This window comes from Aspergillus terreus, genomic scaffold (assembly GCF_000149615.1).
Source record: "Aspergillus terreus NIH2624 scaffold_8 genomic scaffold, whole genome shotgun sequence".
Taxonomy (NCBI): Eukaryota; Fungi; Ascomycota; class Eurotiomycetes; order Eurotiales; family Aspergillaceae; genus Aspergillus; species Aspergillus terreus.
Window position 1 is genome coordinate 491,551 of NT_165931.1, and position 18,124 is coordinate 509,674.

Below are 18,124 nucleotides of genomic sequence, written 5' to 3' on the forward strand. Positions count from 1 at the left end.
TGAGGACGGCCTCTCGTGAAGACACCGGCTAATCTGACCCATCTATAGTCACACCTGATCAAGCGGTGTCCCCGCCACATCTCACCTTTTCATCTCACCCTCTTCTCATTCCTGACAGCCGCATGGGTGTCGCCTGGTCCCATACAACCTGCTAAATGATGCTCACAGAATGTGAGAGAATCCTGGGTGAAGGCCTCCTTCGGCTTCCCTCCAAACACAACTACCGCTATACCCCCGCCGCCGAGAAAGACCTGCTCGAGCTCCTCTTCCGTTCCCTGTCCGGCCACAACGAAGAATACCTGCGACAGCTCTTCCCAGATGGATTGCCGACCGGTCCGTGGAAGCTAGCCGAAGCTCAGGGCGCAAAAGAAGGCGCAGAGTACACTGAGGCCGCGCGGGGGAAGCGGTGCGGTCATATCTTCCGAGCCGGCGAAGCCACCTACCGGTGTGTCACCTGTGCCGCTGATGACACTTGTGTCCTCTGCAGTCGATGCTTCGACGCTTCCGACCACACGGGTCATCAGTACCAAATCTCACTCTCGTCCGGAAACTGCGGGTGCTGCGACTGCGGGGATGACGAAGCCTGGCGCTTACCGCTCTTCTGTGCGATCCACACCGACAGCGGCGACAAGAAAGGCAAGGAGCGCGCGCAGGTCCAGCTCCCCCGCGCTTGGGTGGATAGCATCCGTCTGACCATCTCGCGGGCGCTGGACTACTTCTGTGACGTGATTTCGTGCTCGCCCGAACAGCTGAGATTACCCAAGACCGAGGAAGGGATTCGCCAGGATGAGGAAGCGTCGCGTTTGCAGTCAGCTTGGTACGGCGAGGGGGATCAAGCGGAGGAGGAGCCGGAGTTCGCCCTGGCCCTTTGGAACGACGAGAAACATACCATCCGGGAGGTCACGCTTCAGGTCGCCCGCGCATGCCGCGAACGAGACCGCTTCGGCCTAGATCGGGCGCACGAGACGAATGACATCGGCCGGAGCGTGGTGAAGTACTCGAAGGACTTGAAGCGGCTCCTGGAGGTGTCCAAGATCATTGAGCAGATCAAGGTCACCGTGACCATTCGGTCCGCCCGTGACACGTTCCGCGAGCAGATGTGCGGGACGATCGTCGAGTGGCTCGCTGACATCGCTGGCTGCAGCATCCTCGAGGACAACGAGATCCTGCGCCACATCATCTGCGAGGAATTGCTGAACCCCTGGCGACGGGGTAGCGATGCGTACAATGCCGAGATCGGTATGAAGGGCATCGATGACCATGAGAAGTCGGAGAATATGCGCATCCGCACTGTCCTCCTTACTGTATCGCCAGACGGCCCGGTGGTGCAGGTGGGCGGCGTTGAAGAAGAGGAGGAGGAGGAGGATGACGATGATGCCAATGCTGAGGGCGGTAATGAAGAGGAAGAGGGCGACGACGAGGATTATGTTGAAGCCCATGACGATGCCGATGATGAAGATGATGAGATGGAGCTCGAACTGACCCGCCTGGCAGAAGGAATTGTAGATGACGACGATATGGTCATGGAGGATGCAGATGATGCCTTTGAAATCGCCCGGAACATCTTGGGGCTTACTACCCAGCAGCAGCAGCAGACTACTGAGGACCAGGAGGAGCAGCAAAATGATGAGGCAGAGGAGCAACCTGAAGAACAGCCCTCTCAATCACAGCAAACGCGGTCCGATGATTCGCAGCCGCCTACAAACGAGTCTGACACGACGGAACTTGGAAGAGCTCATCCCCAATCTTATGTCTCCATTCCCCGGACTCCTTCTGGCGTTGTCAAGCCTCACCCGGGGTCGGCTCCGCCGTGGTGGACCAAGCAACAAGTCTCCGTCCCAGAGACGAAAGGCCCGATACCTCCATATGAGGATCTTAATCAGCGCACGCGTTTGGATTGGATGATCCTTTTCGACCTTAGACTGTGGAAGAAGACTCGAACAGACCTTCGTGATCTCTACATCGGAACCGTGGTGAATGTTCCTCAATTCAAGCGCATCATGGGCCTTCGCTTGTCTGCACTTTACACGGCCCTTGCGCAGCTCTATCTGATTGCAGACCGGGAACCTGACCATTCCATCGTCAACTTGTCATTGCAACTTCTTACCACGCCTTCGATTACTGAAGAAATTGTGTCACGAGGAAACTTTTTGACCAAGGTCATGGCGATCCTGTATACCTTCCTGACCACAAGACAAGTTGGTGAGCCATACGACATCAACCCGAACGCAACATTGGCTTTTGACGCGGGCTCCGTCACCAATCGACGCCTCTACCACTTCTTCCTTGATCTCCGGTATCTGCTGCAATCAGAATATGTCCAGCACCGTGTACGAACGCAGGGGTTGTACCTTGACCAGTTCCTGGACCTCGTCAAGCTCTCACAAGGAATCTGTCCTAATGTGCGCGCAGTCGGAGAGCACGTGGAATACGAGACGGACGCGTGGATTAGTGCTTCCATCCTCATGCGAGAGATCAATCGACTCTGCCGTCAGTTCTGTGAATCCTTCCGCAACCCGGAGGCTGACGGGGGCCAAAACTTGCTGTCGGCTATTAGGGTGGCTGCCAGTGCTGCAATCCAGAACTCAGTGGGTATGGAGCATAAGCGCTTCGAGCAGGCAGAGATCAAAGAGTACATTCGTTTCAAGAACTTGCCGGAATTCGATTTCGAGGTTGATCAGCCGGGTCAAATTCCTCGTTACCGGGTCGTGGATTTCGTTGTGGAGAAGGGCTCTATCAGTTTCCATCACGCACTGCACTATACTCTTTCATGGTTGTTGGAGTGTGGCCGTCACATGGATGCCACCACGATACAACAGACCTTGTTTTCGGCTGCCAGGTATTCCAATAGCGCGCATATCCACGACGATAATTTGAGTGAAGAAGACTTGTTGCTTGCAATGTTCGATTACCCCCTGCGAGTGTGCGCCTGGCTAGCACAGATGAAGGCCGGCATGTGGGTTCGCAACGGGCTCAGTCTTCGTCACCAAATGTCCCAGTACCGTGGTGTGTCTTCGCGTGATTTTGCCTATTACCGCGATCTTTTCCTGCTGCAAACGGCTCTAGTCACCTGTGATCCTAGCAGGGTTCTGGCGTCCATTGCAGAGCGGTTCGGTGTGGTTGACTGGATGATGAGGAACTACACCCCTCGTGCTGGTTATGAAGATACTCAGATGGTCGATGTGGCCGAGGAGTTTGTTCACTTGTTGGTTATCTTGTTGACCGACCGGAACTCTCTCGCTGCGATCGATGACAGCGATACGGCGACACGCGAAAATATCAGTCGCGACATTGCACATGTCCTGTGCTTCAAGCCTTTGTCTTTCTCTGATCTGTCGAACCGACTGAGTGACAAGCTTCTCGACTCTGATATGCTCCAAGACGTGCTGGAGGAGGTGGCCGATTTCCGGGCCCCTGAGGGCTTGAACGATACTGGGACCTTTGCCCTCAAGCCCGAGTATCTGGATCTTATCGACCCGTACAGCGCTCATTATACCAAGAACCAGCGGGACGAGGCGGAGAACATCTACAAGGAATGGATGGCCAAGAAGACGGGTAAGAAGGCATCTGATATCGTGTTTGAGCCAAAGCTCCGGCCTATCGCCACCGGTGCATTCTCCGATCTTCCTCGGTTTACGCGAACACTGCTGTTCGCTCAGATTGTTCACCAGTGTCTTGAGTATGTGATGTCCTCGAAGGATCGGACACCCGGCATTCCTCCTACGCGTATCGAGACCTTCCTCCAAGTGGTTCTTCACCTCATTCTTGCCGCCACATTGGAAGATAGCACTGAAGAAGACGAAATGTCGGATGACTCTACGGGCTCGTTTGCCCTGCATGCTCTGACAAAGGCCCGGGCGACTCAGGCAGGCAATCTCACGATTATCGGACTGTTGGAGAAGATCTCCATCATGAGCGAGTACAGTGCTTGCGGGCCGAAAGTCCGCCATATTCTCAAGAAGCTCTGGCAAAGACGCCCGCGGACGTACGCCTCTGCTGCGGCTTCTTTGAAGTTCCCGTTTGACAGGGTGGACACTAATTCACCTGCTATCGACACTGATAATGAAAAGGAACTGAAGAAGAAGCAGGCGCTGGAGAGACAGGCACGTGTGATGGCGCAATTCCAGCAGCAACAACAGAACTTCCTGAACAACCAAGGTGCTTTCGACTGGGGAGAAGAGGACTTCAGCGACCTTGAATCCGAGCCCGAGGCTGTGCCAGAAACGACAAAAGTCTGGAAATATCCCAGTGGCACATGCATTCTTTGCCAGGAAGAGACAAACGACTCGAGGCTGTATGGCACGTTTGCGTTGATTCAGGATAGCAATATTCTGCGGCAAACCGACGTGAAAGACCCTGACTGGATCCGCGAAGTGCTTAAGACCCCGTCGAGCTTGGATAAGTCTGCGGAGAGTGTACGGCCCTTTGGCGTTGCAGGCGAGAACCGCACGACGGTCAAAAGGCTTGATTCTACCGGAGGGGAGGTAATCAGTGAAAAAATCGGCCTGAGCAAAGGGTTCAATTCGAAGAACACTGTTAGCGGGCCGGTCACGACGGGCTGTGGGCACATTATGCACTACTCCTGCTTCGAAGTCTATTACACCGCTACCCAACGCCGTCATAGCCATCAAATTGCGCGACACCACCCGGAGCGATTGGCGTTGAAGGAGTTCGTATGCCCTTTGTGCAAGGCGTTAGGAAATGCTTTCCTGCCAATTACCTGGAAGGGCAAGGAGGAATCGTATCCCGGTCCCTTGAATGCTACGTCGTCTTTCGATGAATTCATGACTGCGGATATCAAAACGGCTCTGTCTCAGCCCCGCAACTATGCCTTGCTTGTTGAAAACAACAAGCTGCAGCTACAGCAGTCGTACCAGGAGCTCTTCGTCGACTACCTCTCCAAAACACTCGTCCCTCCACTTGCGTCCAAGATTGAGCAATTGGTCACATCGTCCTTGCCCTCGAGTATGCACTATCTATCGCAGCCGCGGATGCCGGCGATGCCTGGTCTCTTCCCCTCGCAGGACGAAGCCCCGGTGACTAGTCCCCTCCAGCATGTGTCCAGCCCCAACGACAGCCCCATGTCTGAGCTTCTTCAAATCTATACACGTTTGAAGCAGACCCTCCGAACGAACCACATCCCCTCAGCTTTCAACTATCCGCCAGACACCCTTGGCACGGAGGAACTCCTCCACACCGACTCCTTGTTCCAGAGTTTTGGTTTCAGCATTGCTGCTGCGGAGATTCAGCAACGTGGCGTGGAGTCGGACCCAGGGACAACGCTACTGCAGAAGATCCCTCAGCTGACGTTGACCCATCTCCGTGTGTTGGCGGAGACGATTTTGACCTACGCTGCTGTTGGCTGTGTGCACGACAACGCTAGTGGCCATGCTCGTACTCTCAATGAATTCCAGGAGATGCATCGACAGAAGATTCTGCAGCTGTTCGTTGGTCATCCCTGCCTCAGTGGAACAGCTCTGGCGGAAGATATCCGCGATATTGAGCCTTTGCTGGGTAAAGATACGTTTGTGTTCCTGGCTGAGTGTTCACTGTCTCTCCTCCCTGTCTTGAACATCGACATCCGGCATCTGGTGCAGATGTGCTATGTGGCCGAGATTGTCAAGGTGGCTGTCACTTATATCCTATGGCCCCTTGGTCTGAAGGAGGAGCTGTCTCAGAATGGCGATGCACACTATCTGTTGGACATGGAGCTGTCTGACGAACGATACGAATTCACCCGGCAATTCTTTAACACTATTGTTTCGGAGTTGAAGTCGAACTCCGTGGGACGGGCTGAAGGGTCTTCATACCCTGCGGAGAGTGGATACGTCAAGGATGGCGAGGACTCTGCGACCCCGGGGGTGATCATCGCTCTGAGGCGCTTGGTGTCGAGATATGCGTTGACCTTCCTCCGGAAGACGATGATCTTGCTCCATGTGCAACATGGGGTCGACTTCCCTAACGACGGGTTTGACGATACGGGTCTGTCGGAGCTCGACCGTCTCACGATGTTGCTGGATCTGCCGTCGATTGACGCAGTCTTCTCCTCCATCAACTCCGCTAGACGGAGCGACAGTCCGTTTGATTCGGTGGTCTCTGGGTGGATCTTCCACTGGAACGCTTCGCGGTCTGGCATTCGCATTGATGATCACAAGCTGTGGCCGAGCCTCCCTCACCCAGCCATCTTTGAGTTGGTCGGCCTTCCGAAATACTTTGACAGCTTGATCGAGGAGGCGAATCGGAGACGGTGTCCGAACTCGAAAAAGGAGCTGACTGATCCGAGCATCTGTCTGTTCTGCGGGGATATCTTCTGCTCGCAGGCAGTGTGCTGTATGAAGAACAATAAGATCGGGGGATGCAACCAGCACCTGGAGAAGTGAGTATTCGATATGTTTGATTGACGTGAGATCAGTGGCTAACGAAACGGTTCAGATGTGGCAAGAACATCGGCTTGTTTATCAACATCCGCAAGTGCACGGTGCTGTACCTGCACAACCAGAACGGCTCATGGCATTTTGCGCCCTATCTGGACCGACACGGAGAGGTGGACCCCGGTCTTCGGCGCAATCGCCAGCTGATCCTGAACCAGAAACGATACGACCGGTTGCTTCGCGATGTGTGGCTGTCGCACGGGGTTCCGGCCACGATCAGTCGCAAGCTGGAGGCTGATATTAATAACGGAGGATGGGAGACCATCTGATTGCATGAAGGACGTTGGTCATGGCGTGCGTATGTTTATAAAAATTCCCATATTGACCGTTGCATTGATTACTTGGGTATAGTCGAGTCTTTAGCTACAAGTTGTATAATGCTATCAGACATGCTCACTGTGATTGCCTGCCATATGTAGCTGCGCCTCGTAAGGCTGATCTGACAGCACAGCCTCGCCCGAGTCACCACACTATATAATCTACTCCAGCACCCGCCACAAATACCAGAAAGCACTCATCTTCTGATTACCCACAATGGCATCATCCATCCAGATCCCCTCCGACTTCCTGCGGGGCACACCCCCGTCTGCCACCCTACACAAAATCGACTTCACCAAAACCACCCCTCCAATCCCCGAATACAAAGACCACTTCGCCGCAGTAATCGATGACTTCCTGACAGAATCCGAATGCCGTCAACTCCTCCATCTCGCCGAGCACTCCACCCCAGGAAACCCATGGGAACGCGCCCTCGTCAACATCGGCGGCGGGCTCCAGGCCATGGCACAGGACACCCGCAACTGCGGACGCATCATCTGGGACTCGCACGACCTCGCAAACCGTCTGCTCGAGCGCCTGATGCCATTCCTGCACGAATGCGACATCGTCAACATCGACCGACGGCCGCTCGTCACGGGCCGCGGATCAGTCGCCCGCGGCGAGGCGTTCGTGCTGTCGCGACTGAACGAGCGGTTTAGGTTCCTGCGCTATGAGGGCGGCGAGTACTTCCGCCCGCATGCGGATGGGTGCTACATTACGCCAGATGAGACGGAGCAGTCGCTGTTCACGGTGCATTTGTATCTAAATGGGGACGGGGAGCAGGATCTGGATGCGCTGCGGGCGATGGAGCGGCGGCGGCAGCAGCAGCGGCGGGATAAGAGGGATGTAATGTCTGGGAGATACCCTGGTGAAGAGGGGAGTCAGCAGGATGAAGCGCAAGAGGAGGGGGAGAAGGATGGTATAGCTGCTGGGCGCGGGCTGTTCGGAGGGGCTACCTCGTTCGGTCATGCGTATGCGCCCATCGGCGATGATGACGGCTTGGTACGGGTGTTTCCGCGGACGGGGTCTCTCTTGGTCTTTCAGCAGCGAGGTTTGTACCATGCTGGCGATGATGTCTTTCGCGGAGTGAAGTATACGGTGCGGACGGATATAATGTATCGCAGCTGTCCGTCTGCCGCTGGCACCGGTTCCCATGGGGATCGGGTGTAGTCAGTTTTGTGACGGTCTACAAAGGGTCGTATCGATGAGATATGAATTGCATGATTGATTCTACACGATGTTTATCGTAGTTTGAAGTGAGCTGTCAACAGTACCTGTAGAGTTCGTCGCATACTTCATAGAAATGGCTTATGTCCATAGCTGAGTCAGCATCCGCACAACCATTCATAACGCCATCTGCTCTTGATAGCACTTCTAGCTTAGCTTCTCCATTTCTTCCCCATCCAACCTCTCCATCACCATGAACAACGAGCAATTCCGCCGTCTCGTTCTCGATAACCCCTCCGCCTCCCGGCGCAGCGACAGCCCGCGCGACTCATCCTCCCCCCAAAATGCGAATGCCGCCCGATCCAGCGGGGGCGCTTTGGGGTCGCGCATGAAATCCAGCATTCCGATGACACCGTACGCTCTCTACCCCTCCCCAAACCCAGATCACCGAATCGCTCACTAACTACAATCCCTACAGCCGCTCCGTCACCGGCGTCGATTTCGCCCGCCAACTCGCCGAGTACCGTCGCGAGTCGCAGCCGCCCGCGAAACGGTTTCGCTCCTCCGCCGCTCCCAAGGGCACCAAGCTCCCCACCGGATACCAGGACCGCGCGGCGCAGCTGCGCGCTGCAGAGGCCGCAAACGAAGCGGACAAGGATGGGGCGGATCTGGAGAAGCGGCTGAAGGCGCTGGAGGAGATGGTGAAGCTGGGGCAGATCGACCAGGAGACCTTTGACAAGCTACGACGGGACCTCGGCGTCGGCGGCGACCTGCAGAGCACGCATCTGGTGAAGGGATTGGACTGGGATTTACTGCGGCGGGTCAAGACCGGCGAGGATGTGGCCAAGGCTAAGGAGACGACGGAGACTGGCCCCGGTGAGGAGGCGCAAGAGGAAGACGTGGACGAGGCGTTTGATCGGGTGCTGGAAGAACAGGGACAAGCGGAGCTACCCACGGCGCCGAAGGTGAAGGAGAAGAAGAGGGGTACGATGGCGCCGCCACCGCCGCAGAAGAAGTCCCGCGACGAGATTTTACGCGAGCTCAGGGCCAGTCGGGCGGCTGCTGCTGCCGCGGCGGCCGCTGAGGTGCCGGCTGAGCCGGCGCTGGGGGCGAGGTTCAAGCGGATTGGGGACGCCAAGGTGGAGAAGAAACGCTGGGTCGAGCAGGATGAGACCGGTCGGCGGAAGGAGATTCTACAGATTACGGATGCGGAGGGCAAGACGAAGCGCAAGGTGCGCTGGCTGGACAAGCCGGGCGAGTCGCAGGGCGCGGCTGCGTCGGGTGCCTCTCCGCCGACGCCGGCTGGACTGCTCGTGCCGGATAAGGACGCGAAGCCCTTGGGGATGGAGGTGCCGGCGGAGCTTGCAGTGAAGGGCGCAGCGCTCCCGGAAGAAGAGGAAGGGGATGATGATATTTTCGCCGGGGTGGGCGCAGACTACGACCCGTTGGGTGATGTTGGGGACGAGAGCGATTCGTCCGAGGCGAGTGAGGATGGCCAAGTCGGCGAGAAGCCTCAGGAACGTCCCCGGGAGCCTGAAACAAAAGGCACTGCGGAGACGGAGAAGGAACCGCCTCGCGAGCCAGCCAAACCTCGCAACTACTTTGGCTCTTCTACACGCGACGAGGAGGCCGAGGCCGACGATCGGTCGAACCCGCTTACGAAAGATCCTACGCTGTTGGCGGCGCTCAAACGGGCGGCGGCTCTGCGTCAGGGCTCGCCCTCTGCCGACGCAGTCGCTGGAGAGACGGAGGACGCCGACCCGGAGACACTGGCACGGCGACGCAAGTTCCTCGAGGAGGCGCGGCGGCGGGATGCGCTGGATGCCATGGACATGGACATGGGATTCGGAAGCAGCCGGATTGAGGATGAGGAGGACGAGGAGGGCGTGTTGTATGACGGGGGTGGAGGGAAGAAGAGAAAGCGTGGGCCGAAGAAGCGCAAAGGCGACAAGGAGAGTGCGTCGGACGTGATGCGCGTGCTGGAGGGGCGCAAGAAAGAGTAGATTAATGTTAATGATACCATGGATTCTTTCTTTGTATTTGTGTATCCTATGCTGCTGTATCTGGTGTTTGTTGTGCTGGAGGCGAGCCCAGGTAAGACGCCTCCATCGGACCTTTGACGACTACTACGCACAGGACTGGAGCCAACTGACTGCCGACGAGTGAAAGATCCATTCTGACTTGGCGTTCCATGTGGCGAGCTGCAGCAAGGACATGATTCCATTTCAGTATCCTGTGATTTGAAGGTTAAAAGTGGACATCAGAATCAACCAATATCCCGACAATGGCATCCTAGATAGCAACGAAGCCAGACAATCACACAAAGCTCGAAGCAGAAATCAGAAGCAGAACAGAAGCAAAAAGCAGTGAGACGATGACTTGCCGCCTCGACACTCACATGGCCTCGATTGGACGGAGAAATTCTGCAGACTTTGTCGGGCAGTCATCAAGACGTCGATGGCTGAGCCAGACCACGACGATCCGATGGGCCGATACTGGTATCAAACGGGCTTTGGCGCTTTGTCCAGCAGTTTATTGGCACAGCGATCATTTTCCTTACACCATACCGAGTGTGTACGCAGTCACACAGCGGGATCCATCGCGCAGGATTGGGATCCACTGGCCCAGCGCCCAGAGACCTAGACTCGACCGCTGGAGCGTCTGCCAACGCGATGGGTCTGGTCCCCAGCGGGGGGTACCGTTGACAGACCGACCGGTTCTTTGGACTGATCAAGAAAGGACCCGAGCGACCCAAGACAAAGCGATGGAGGGATATCGTGGCCCAGTTTGGTGCCTGGTGAGACGGCGTTGTCCCCTGCAGCCTGCAGGTGATAGTCCCGGCGATAGGACCAATTCCTGAACAGCAGTTCCTGTGCTCTAATCCCGAGACCCCCATGCAGGCGGTGGCAATCGGTTTCAGGCTGGTGGATCGGTGGGCATCGAAATTAGGTGGAAGCCAGGCTGTTAGCGGGCGCACCGGCGATGCTTGGTGGGCGATCCTCACGACCGAGCGCTCTGGGAGTTGCCTGGCCGTTTCAGATGTTGTGTCTGCAGCGATGGATGCATTGACAAAGAGACTGTGTTCATCTCGACACAAACAATGACTTGGATGGATCTATATGCTGTGCTCGGTAAGATCCCAAGAATGTCGATGCATGGGTCAGGAACGCGATGGCTGGGAGCCCTCCACAGCCACTCGGCACAATGATTGCTCCTTGTCCCTTGACAGGTCTCGTTCTCGTTCGCTGTGCTGGAATGATTTCCACCGGGCTGCTGCTGCTCATAGGCGGAGGGTGCCTGGCGATGGAGCCAGCAGATCCATGGATAGACGCCGAGACTGCCAGGCACGAACCAGCCGACGACGACTATGGGATTCTGGGCGTTTGGACGATCTAATTAAACTAGTCAGGAGGGGAAAACGAAAGACAGGCGTGGGTTGCAGCTGCAATAACCCTAGTGCTGCTATATAACCTCCCTCCTTCGCGCTGCTTTCGCTTTCTCTCTCTCTTTGTCCCTCCTTTGGCCTCACATCCACACCACACTCTTTTTTTCATTCTTTTTCTGCTTCAATTGTCCTGTGCCGTGCACGGCCAATTGTCCATTCCTTTCCGGATTGATTCCATCTTTGATCCTTACACTCTCTATCCTTGAGACCGGTCTTCTCGGATCTTCATTCTCTTCACCGTCCATAGCCCATTCCGGTACATAAAAACCCAACAGCAATCGCCATGGTCTCCTTCACCAAGTTTGTGACGGCCGCCCTGCTGGCGTCGTCTGCTGTCGCCCTCCCCCATGAGCAGCCCGTTAAGCGCTCGGCCAGCTCCAAGCGTGGCGCCGCCTACAACCTGGCCAGCACCGTCAACTCGCTGACCGGCAACACCCCCGTCACCTGGGGCTACTCGTGGAACATGTGGAGCAACGGCGCCCTGCCCAGCAACGTCGAGTTCGTGCCCATGCTCTGGGGCAGCAAGATGTTCGGCGGCTGGTTCTCGGCCATCCAGACCGCGCTCGCCAGCGGCAGCACCTACATCCTCGGCTTCAACGAGCCCGACGTCTCGTCCCAGGCCGCCATGGCGCCCACCGACGCCGCCAACTACTACCGCCAGTACATCACCCCCTTCAGCGGCTCCGCCAAGCTGGTCACCCCGTCCGTCACCAACGGCGGCGGCTCCGCTGAGGGCCTCAACTGGATGCGTACCTTTATGGACAGCTGCTCCGACTGCGGCATGAGCGCGCTCGCCGTGCACTGGTACGGCAGCTCCGCCGAGGAGTTCCAGACCTTCGTCACCCAGGCCATGGACTTTGCGAAGGAGTACTCCCTCGAGAGCGTCTGGGTGACCGAGTTCGCCCTCAGCAGCGACATTGCCAACGGCGCCTCCAGCCAGGCCTCCGCCGACTTCCTCAACCAGGTGCTGCCCTGGCTCGACAGCCAGGACATGGTCTCTCGCTACGCTTACTACATGTGTGCCGATCCGTTCTTGATCAGCGGAAGTGGCCTGACCGAGACCGGTATGGCCTACACCGCGTGATGATTTTTCTTCTTTTTTTCGTTTTTGTTTTTGGCGTGGGCTAGATCTGGGCGGGGTTAGGTGGATGTGGTGGATCGAGGTATACTCGGTAGATAAACGACCGAAAATGCACGAAATGCAAGAAAAGTTTCTGTTCATTCCTTCGCTCGACTTAGTGTCTCGTCTTAGTGCGTGTATTGCCCGTGGATATGAGGCCGCTAGGGTCTTGTGATGGATGACAGTGGAGTCTGTCGCATGCACTGCGGTACACTACACTACTCTACACACTGCAAAGGGTAAATGAACCCGGGGAGGGCAGCGCTTCCATAGACCCAATTATTAGGAGTCGCTTGGAGAAGGAACTGCGATCCATGGGACTTGCTCTCACAGAGCATTCGCATTGGTGTAGCGATGCACGATCCACGGATAGCTTCCCGCTCGGTGACAGACAAGTGCGGTTTCTGGTGCAGGGTGGTTACTATTGCATAATTATTTACTTTCTTCTATCTAGTTAGTCTGACGGTGCGGTGTTAGGGTTGTTTTAACACATTCTCATTATTCATGTGCGCATCTAGATCCCACAAGTAATCACAATCCATCCATGTTTACCCCCCACCCAAACGCCAATGCCCATGCACTATACCCCGTAGAAACACCAGCTGGTCATCCATTGCCAAGCGTCTCGACGTCTGTCATCTCTGTGTCTTGGGACTCTGGTTCTGGTTCTGGCTCGGGCTCTGCCTCCGGCTCCGCCTCGTTCTGTACAGGCGTCGGCGCAGCACTGTCCGCTGGCACGGGCGTATGCTCCCGCTCCTGCTCGTCGGCGCCCTCAACAGCGCCCTCCTGATTGCCCTCATCGACACCCTCCTCGTAGACACGTACCGTCCCATCCAATCCGCAACTAACCATGTATCGCGCGGCGCCCAGCGTGCACGTATCCACTCCCAGAACCACCCCAGTGTGCCCATCAAGCCGCTGGAGGACCTTCTTGCTCACGACGTCCCAGCACAGCACCGCACCGTCCTCGCTGCCACTCACAGCAAATGCATGTGGCGGACCGCCCGGCGCGCTGTAAACGCCAAACCCGCCCGACAAACTGTACTTGCGGTTGACATGTCCCTGGTAGGTCTTGATGCAGCGGCCCTCGACGTAGTTCCACAGTCGCACGCAGTCGTCCAGCGTCCACGCCAACACAAACTTGCCGTTGGGCGAGAACTTGACCGCCGTCACCGGCGGGTTGTCCTCGTGCACCAGTGTGCGCAGACACTGGCCCGTCGCCGTGTCCCAGATCCGGATTAGTCCGTCCGTCGCGCACGACGCGATCAGCGTCCCGTCCCAGACTACGTCGATGCCGCCGACTGGATCCGAGTGTGCCGGCAGCGACCGCATCACGCTCGCTGACCGCACGTCCCAGAGGAAGACTGCCTCGTCGTAGGACCCACTGACCAGCATGTTGCCCTTGGGCGAGAACGCAATCTGATAGACGTAGTTGTGGTGGCCGACAAAGGGGATCGGATGTGCTTTGCCCTGCGACATGTTAGTAGTTCCTATAGTCTTTGTTGCGTGAAGGAGACGAACAGTCAACACATTCCACAGACGGATCGTCTTGTCGTCAGACCCCGACGCAATCGTCGCGCCATCCGGACTCCACGAGATGGTCGAAATCCCCGCCAGATGGCCCTCGAACGTATGAATGAGCTTCCCACTCAGCGTGTCCCACACCTTGACAGCTCCGTCGGCGCCTGCAGACGTCAGCACCGTGCAAATGATATCAAACACAAACAGCAAGAAAACACCCACCACCACTCGCAATCATCGTCGCATCCGGTGAAAACCGCACCGCCGATACCCCCCGCAGATGCCCGCGCAGCAGGAACTTCGGTCGATAATGCAGTTTCTCCGGTTTGGGGGGCGGAGGCGGCGGGGGCGGGGGTACGGGCGTAGGCGATCGGTCGGTATACGGCGCTTCGCCGTCAACACCAGCCTCGGTGTCGTCGTCGCCGTGGATCGCGTCGTCTTCGTGGTCGTCGGCCCGCGCTTCCTCGTCCGACGCGCGCCCCAATGGGCTCGTGCGATTCCGCGACCGCCAGTACATGTCCACGTCCATGGTCAGCTCGTCCGGGCTCTCGGAGCCACTGTAGCTGCGCGACCGCGGATACGGCCGCTTGGGGGGATAGGTCTTCTGCAGGTTCCAGCTGGCGCGGCGGCGTTCAGCGTCATCGTGGTCGGAGCCGGCGGCGAGTTCGTCGGAGGAGGAGTCCACGGGGGAGCGGATGGGATCGATGCGACGGCGTTTAGAACGGGCAGAACGGTCCATGATCGGGGGAGAGGATAGGATCAGAGGGAAGAACAAGGAGAAAGAAAGGAGGACGAAGAAATTCGAGAATCATGTAAACTGCAGAATCCGGGGTCCGAAGGCGGTGAGGCGATCCGCATTTCTGTACAGCTTCATTTCTTCCTGTTCTCTCTTCTTTCCTCTCGGCTTGTCATGTCTCCCTGCTTTATTTCTCCCCCAAATCACGCCGCCTCCTCCTCCTTGCCATGTCCGCATCTTCTGCCCCCGGGGATTCGTCTCCCGAGACCATCCGCATCCTCACACTCAACTGCTGGGGCCTCAAATACATCGCCAAATACCGCTACCAGCGACTCTCGGAGATCGGTCGCCAGCTGGCTCTGGCAGACCCTCCGCCGGAAATTGTCGGGCTCCAGGAGTGCTGGACACAGCAGGACTACGAGAGCATCCGCCAGCAGACGCGACACCTGCTGCCGTACGGGAAGTTCTACTTCGGCGGTATCTGGGGCGCGGGGCTCGCCATCCTGTCGAAGTGGCCCATCGAAGAAAGCAGCATGCACGCATACCCGCTGAACGGCCGCCCGACGGCCTTCTTCCGTGGCGACTGGTACGTCGGGAAGGGCGTGGCCTGCGCGCGCATCCGCTTCGGCGCACACCCCGTGCACGACGTCGCCGAGGTGTTCTGCACGCACCTGCACGCCCCCTACGAGAAGGAACCCAACGACTCGTACATATGCCACCGCACCGCGCAGGCGTGGGAGATCGCCAAGCTGATGCGCGGCGCCGCCGACCGCGGCCACCTCGTCATCGGGCTGGGCGACTTCAACATGCTGCCCTCGTCCTTCGCCCACCAGCTCATCTCCGCCCACGCCCCCGTCCGCGACGTCTGGCAGGGTCATCCACCCGGACTCGTCCGTCGGCGCCGCCATTGACCCCGTCGAGAAGAAGCGAAACCGCCCCGTTCCCTCCGCCGAGTTTAATCTGCGCGTCAACGGCGCCACCTGCGACGGCCGCTTCAATACCTGGCGTTGGGAGAAGGCTGAGCGGAAGCGGCTTGCCCGCGGCGAAGACGTCACCGTCGACCCGGACGCGCCGTGTCCGCGCGGCAAACGCCTCGATTATATCTTCGTCGGCCCGTCGCGTTGGGCCGTCGACGACGTCCGCATCGCCATGACCCAGCGCCATCCCACGCTCAAGTGCTCGCTCAGCGACCATTTCGCCGTGGAGGCGGTCATCTCGCGGCCGCTGACCTCGACAGAGAGTGCGGATGTGGTGGAGAGAGGCGCCGGACTGGGCCCCGAAACCTACGACCGCATCCTTGACATGATCCACAGCTATGTCCGCCGGGAGCGGTCGCAGCGGCGCTGGCGCCTCACACACTTCCTCCTCTCCGTGGTCGTATCGATCGGCTGTCTGGTGGGCGTGTGGTGGACCGGCGACCATCTGCCCTACGTGGCGTTCATTCTGATGCTGGTGAGCACGCTGGGTTTTGGCGCGGGGATCCTGGATGGCTTGATTGGGGGACTGTTCGTGTCGAGTGAGCTGCGGGCGTTGAAAGAGTTTGAATGGGAGGTGCGTAATGCGAAGCAGGTGGTTGAGCGGGCTCAGCAGTAACCAACCCTTCTTTTACATTGATTGTATTTATATTTACGGGTCGTGTCGACCTACGTACCTATGTAATTATAATTGTCTACGATGATGCAGCAAGCGAGCAAATTCATTAATCCATTGAATCACTGTCATGAATGAGAGACTGGATCCAGAGACAAGTACTTCGTCAAAAGTGGCCAACGCCACGTCCCCAGTCATCCGGGGAACATTCACTCAGCGCACTCACGCTGGCGCTCGTCAAACACCTTAAGCGCCTCTTCGGCCGCCTTGACACCGCTGAGCACCATCGCCCCAAAGGTTGGGCCCATGCGGTTGAAGCCGTCGATCTCGGACAACTCCATGCCGCCGATGATGAGTCCGCGGGTGACCTCGCGGGTGTTCTTGACGATGGCATCCTCGGCGGAGTTCATGTCGAGGCCGCGCATGCCGCCCAGGCGGTCGACGGCGGCCATGCTGACGAGGCGCTTGGCGCAGAAGGCGCCGAAGGGGCCGTCGTGGCCGGTCGTGCTGATGATGACGGGGGCGTTGATGGTGTTGGGGTCCATGCACGAGTGGTCGTCGTGGTGCAGCGTCACCAGCGTCCAGTTGACGACCACGCCGGCCACGCGCGTGTCCTTGGGGTCGCCGCTGGCCGCCGGCCGGGTCACCAGGTCCTCGACGCTGGTGGCGTTGAACAGCTTGACGTTGGGGAACGACAGCACCTTGGACAGCAGCGTCGACGTGAACAGCGACGCGTGCTTGACCACCACGTAGTTCGGGTTGCTGGCGTCCTCCTCGTACGGCACGCCCAGCTCGTTCAGGAACACCTCGGCGGGACGACGCATGACCATCGCCGAGAACAGCTGGCCGCCGAGCCAGGCACCACCACCTGTTTCTGTTAGTGAGGAGGGATGCGTTATTTTCGGGCTGGAGACGCACCAGGCGACACGGAGGCCTCGATGATGGCAATCTTCAGGTCCGGCCGGGCGTTGGCCAGCACATAGGCGGTGCTCAGACCGCAGGATCCGGCGCCGACGATGACGACGTCACTCTCGGCGTACTTGTCCAGATCCTGGAAGTAACGCCGGGTCATGGCGCGCGACACCTGGCTCTCGCGGATGGGCGCGAACTTGAAGTCATCCCACTTGTTGCCGAAGTGGTCCAGCAGCGCGGTCTTGGGCACGCCCTCGACCTGCACCGGGGCGGACTCAGGCACGACGACCTTGCCCTTGATGCCGGTGGGGGCAACGGTGGGCTCGAACATGGCAGCGGGAGGAGACATGATGATCAGCGTTCACGGGGGACACTATGTTTCCTGTTAGCCGTTCCATTAAGGGGGATGGAACAAGGGAAGGCATGATCCTTTCGCTGGTATTATCCAGATCAAGTTTTGACCGTATATTCTCAGAACGAACCCATGCATCGCATGCCACCACGAGGATGGATGCGATGCACAGGAACGAACACCGGCCCACGCCCAGACGTTACCTGAGATACCTTGATCGATGATGGCTCCAGCCAAAGGACTTGCATGGCTTCCATGAAGAATGAAGAGACGTGACCCCGCAGGGTCTAGTGAGGGAATTACATTGCACGAACTAGAGATGGTTAGTATGTACGTCTCTGACCACAGGATGGGTGGGAGAGGACTTTGTATGGTTCTGTTTGCAGAATCGGATTGTCGATGGAATGGGGAGAGATGGAAAAGAGAAGACGAGAGAGCAAGAGGAGAGGCTGTTAAATACCCCGCGAGGGGCATGCTCCGAGACTCCCCGTAGTAGTGTGTGTCACCGGTGAACGGCAGCCATGGATAACAT

The 18,124-nt window shown here is 57.7% G+C and overlaps 6 protein-coding genes across 6 annotated transcripts; 4 read left to right on the top strand and 2 right to left on the bottom strand.

Annotated features, from left to right (window-relative positions):
• Positions 1-158: 158 nt before the first annotated feature.
• Positions 159-6,700, top strand: ATEG_05813 (putative ubiquitin-protein ligase E3 component (UBR1); the record flags this gene model as incomplete). Its single annotated transcript, XM_001214991.1, has 2 exons — positions 159-6,376; positions 6,433-6,700. 2 exons carry the CDS (start codon positions 159-161, stop codon positions 6,698-6,700), a joined length of 6,486 nt encoding a protein of 2,161 aa, XP_001214991.1.
• A 265-nt stretch (positions 6,701-6,965) lies between these two features.
• Positions 6,966-9,919, top strand: ATEG_05814 (uncharacterized protein; the record flags this gene model as incomplete). The annotated part of the gene is made up of 4 exons (XM_001214992.1): positions 6,966-7,751; positions 8,000-8,005; positions 8,128-8,330; positions 8,395-9,919. The coding sequence occupies 4 exons, from the start codon at positions 6,966-6,968 to the stop codon at positions 9,917-9,919; spliced, it is 2,520 nt and encodes an 839-aa protein (XP_001214992.1).
• Positions 9,920-11,644: 1,725 nt separating this feature from the next.
• Positions 11,645-12,445, top strand: ATEG_05815 (glycoside hydrolase family 128 protein; the record flags this gene model as incomplete). Its single annotated transcript, XM_001214993.1, has 1 exon — positions 11,645-12,445. One exon carries the CDS (start codon positions 11,645-11,647, stop codon positions 12,443-12,445), a length of 801 nt encoding a protein of 266 aa, XP_001214993.1.
• A 642-nt stretch (positions 12,446-13,087) lies between these two features.
• On the bottom strand, positions 13,088-14,741 carry ATEG_05816 (WD40 repeat domain-containing protein; the record flags this gene model as incomplete). Its single annotated transcript, XM_001214994.1, has 3 exons — positions 13,088-13,951; positions 14,003-14,166; positions 14,225-14,741. 3 exons carry the CDS (start codon positions 14,739-14,741, stop codon positions 13,088-13,090), a joined length of 1,545 nt encoding a protein of 514 aa, XP_001214994.1.
• A 224-nt stretch (positions 14,742-14,965) lies between these two features.
• Positions 14,966-16,331, top strand: ATEG_05817 (inositol phosphosphingolipid phospholipase; the record flags this gene model as incomplete). The annotated part of the gene is made up of 2 exons (XM_001214995.1): positions 14,966-15,555; positions 15,611-16,331. The coding sequence occupies 2 exons, from the start codon at positions 14,966-14,968 to the stop codon at positions 16,329-16,331; spliced, it is 1,311 nt and encodes a 436-aa protein (XP_001214995.1).
• A 206-nt stretch (positions 16,332-16,537) lies between these two features.
• On the bottom strand, positions 16,538-17,589 carry thiA (thiamine thiazole synthase; the record flags this gene model as incomplete). The annotated part of the gene is made up of 2 exons (XM_001214996.1): positions 16,538-17,196; positions 17,247-17,589. The coding sequence occupies 2 exons, from the start codon at positions 17,587-17,589 to the stop codon at positions 16,538-16,540; spliced, it is 1,002 nt and encodes a 333-aa protein (XP_001214996.1).
• Between the last annotated feature and the right edge of the window lie 535 nt (positions 17,590-18,124).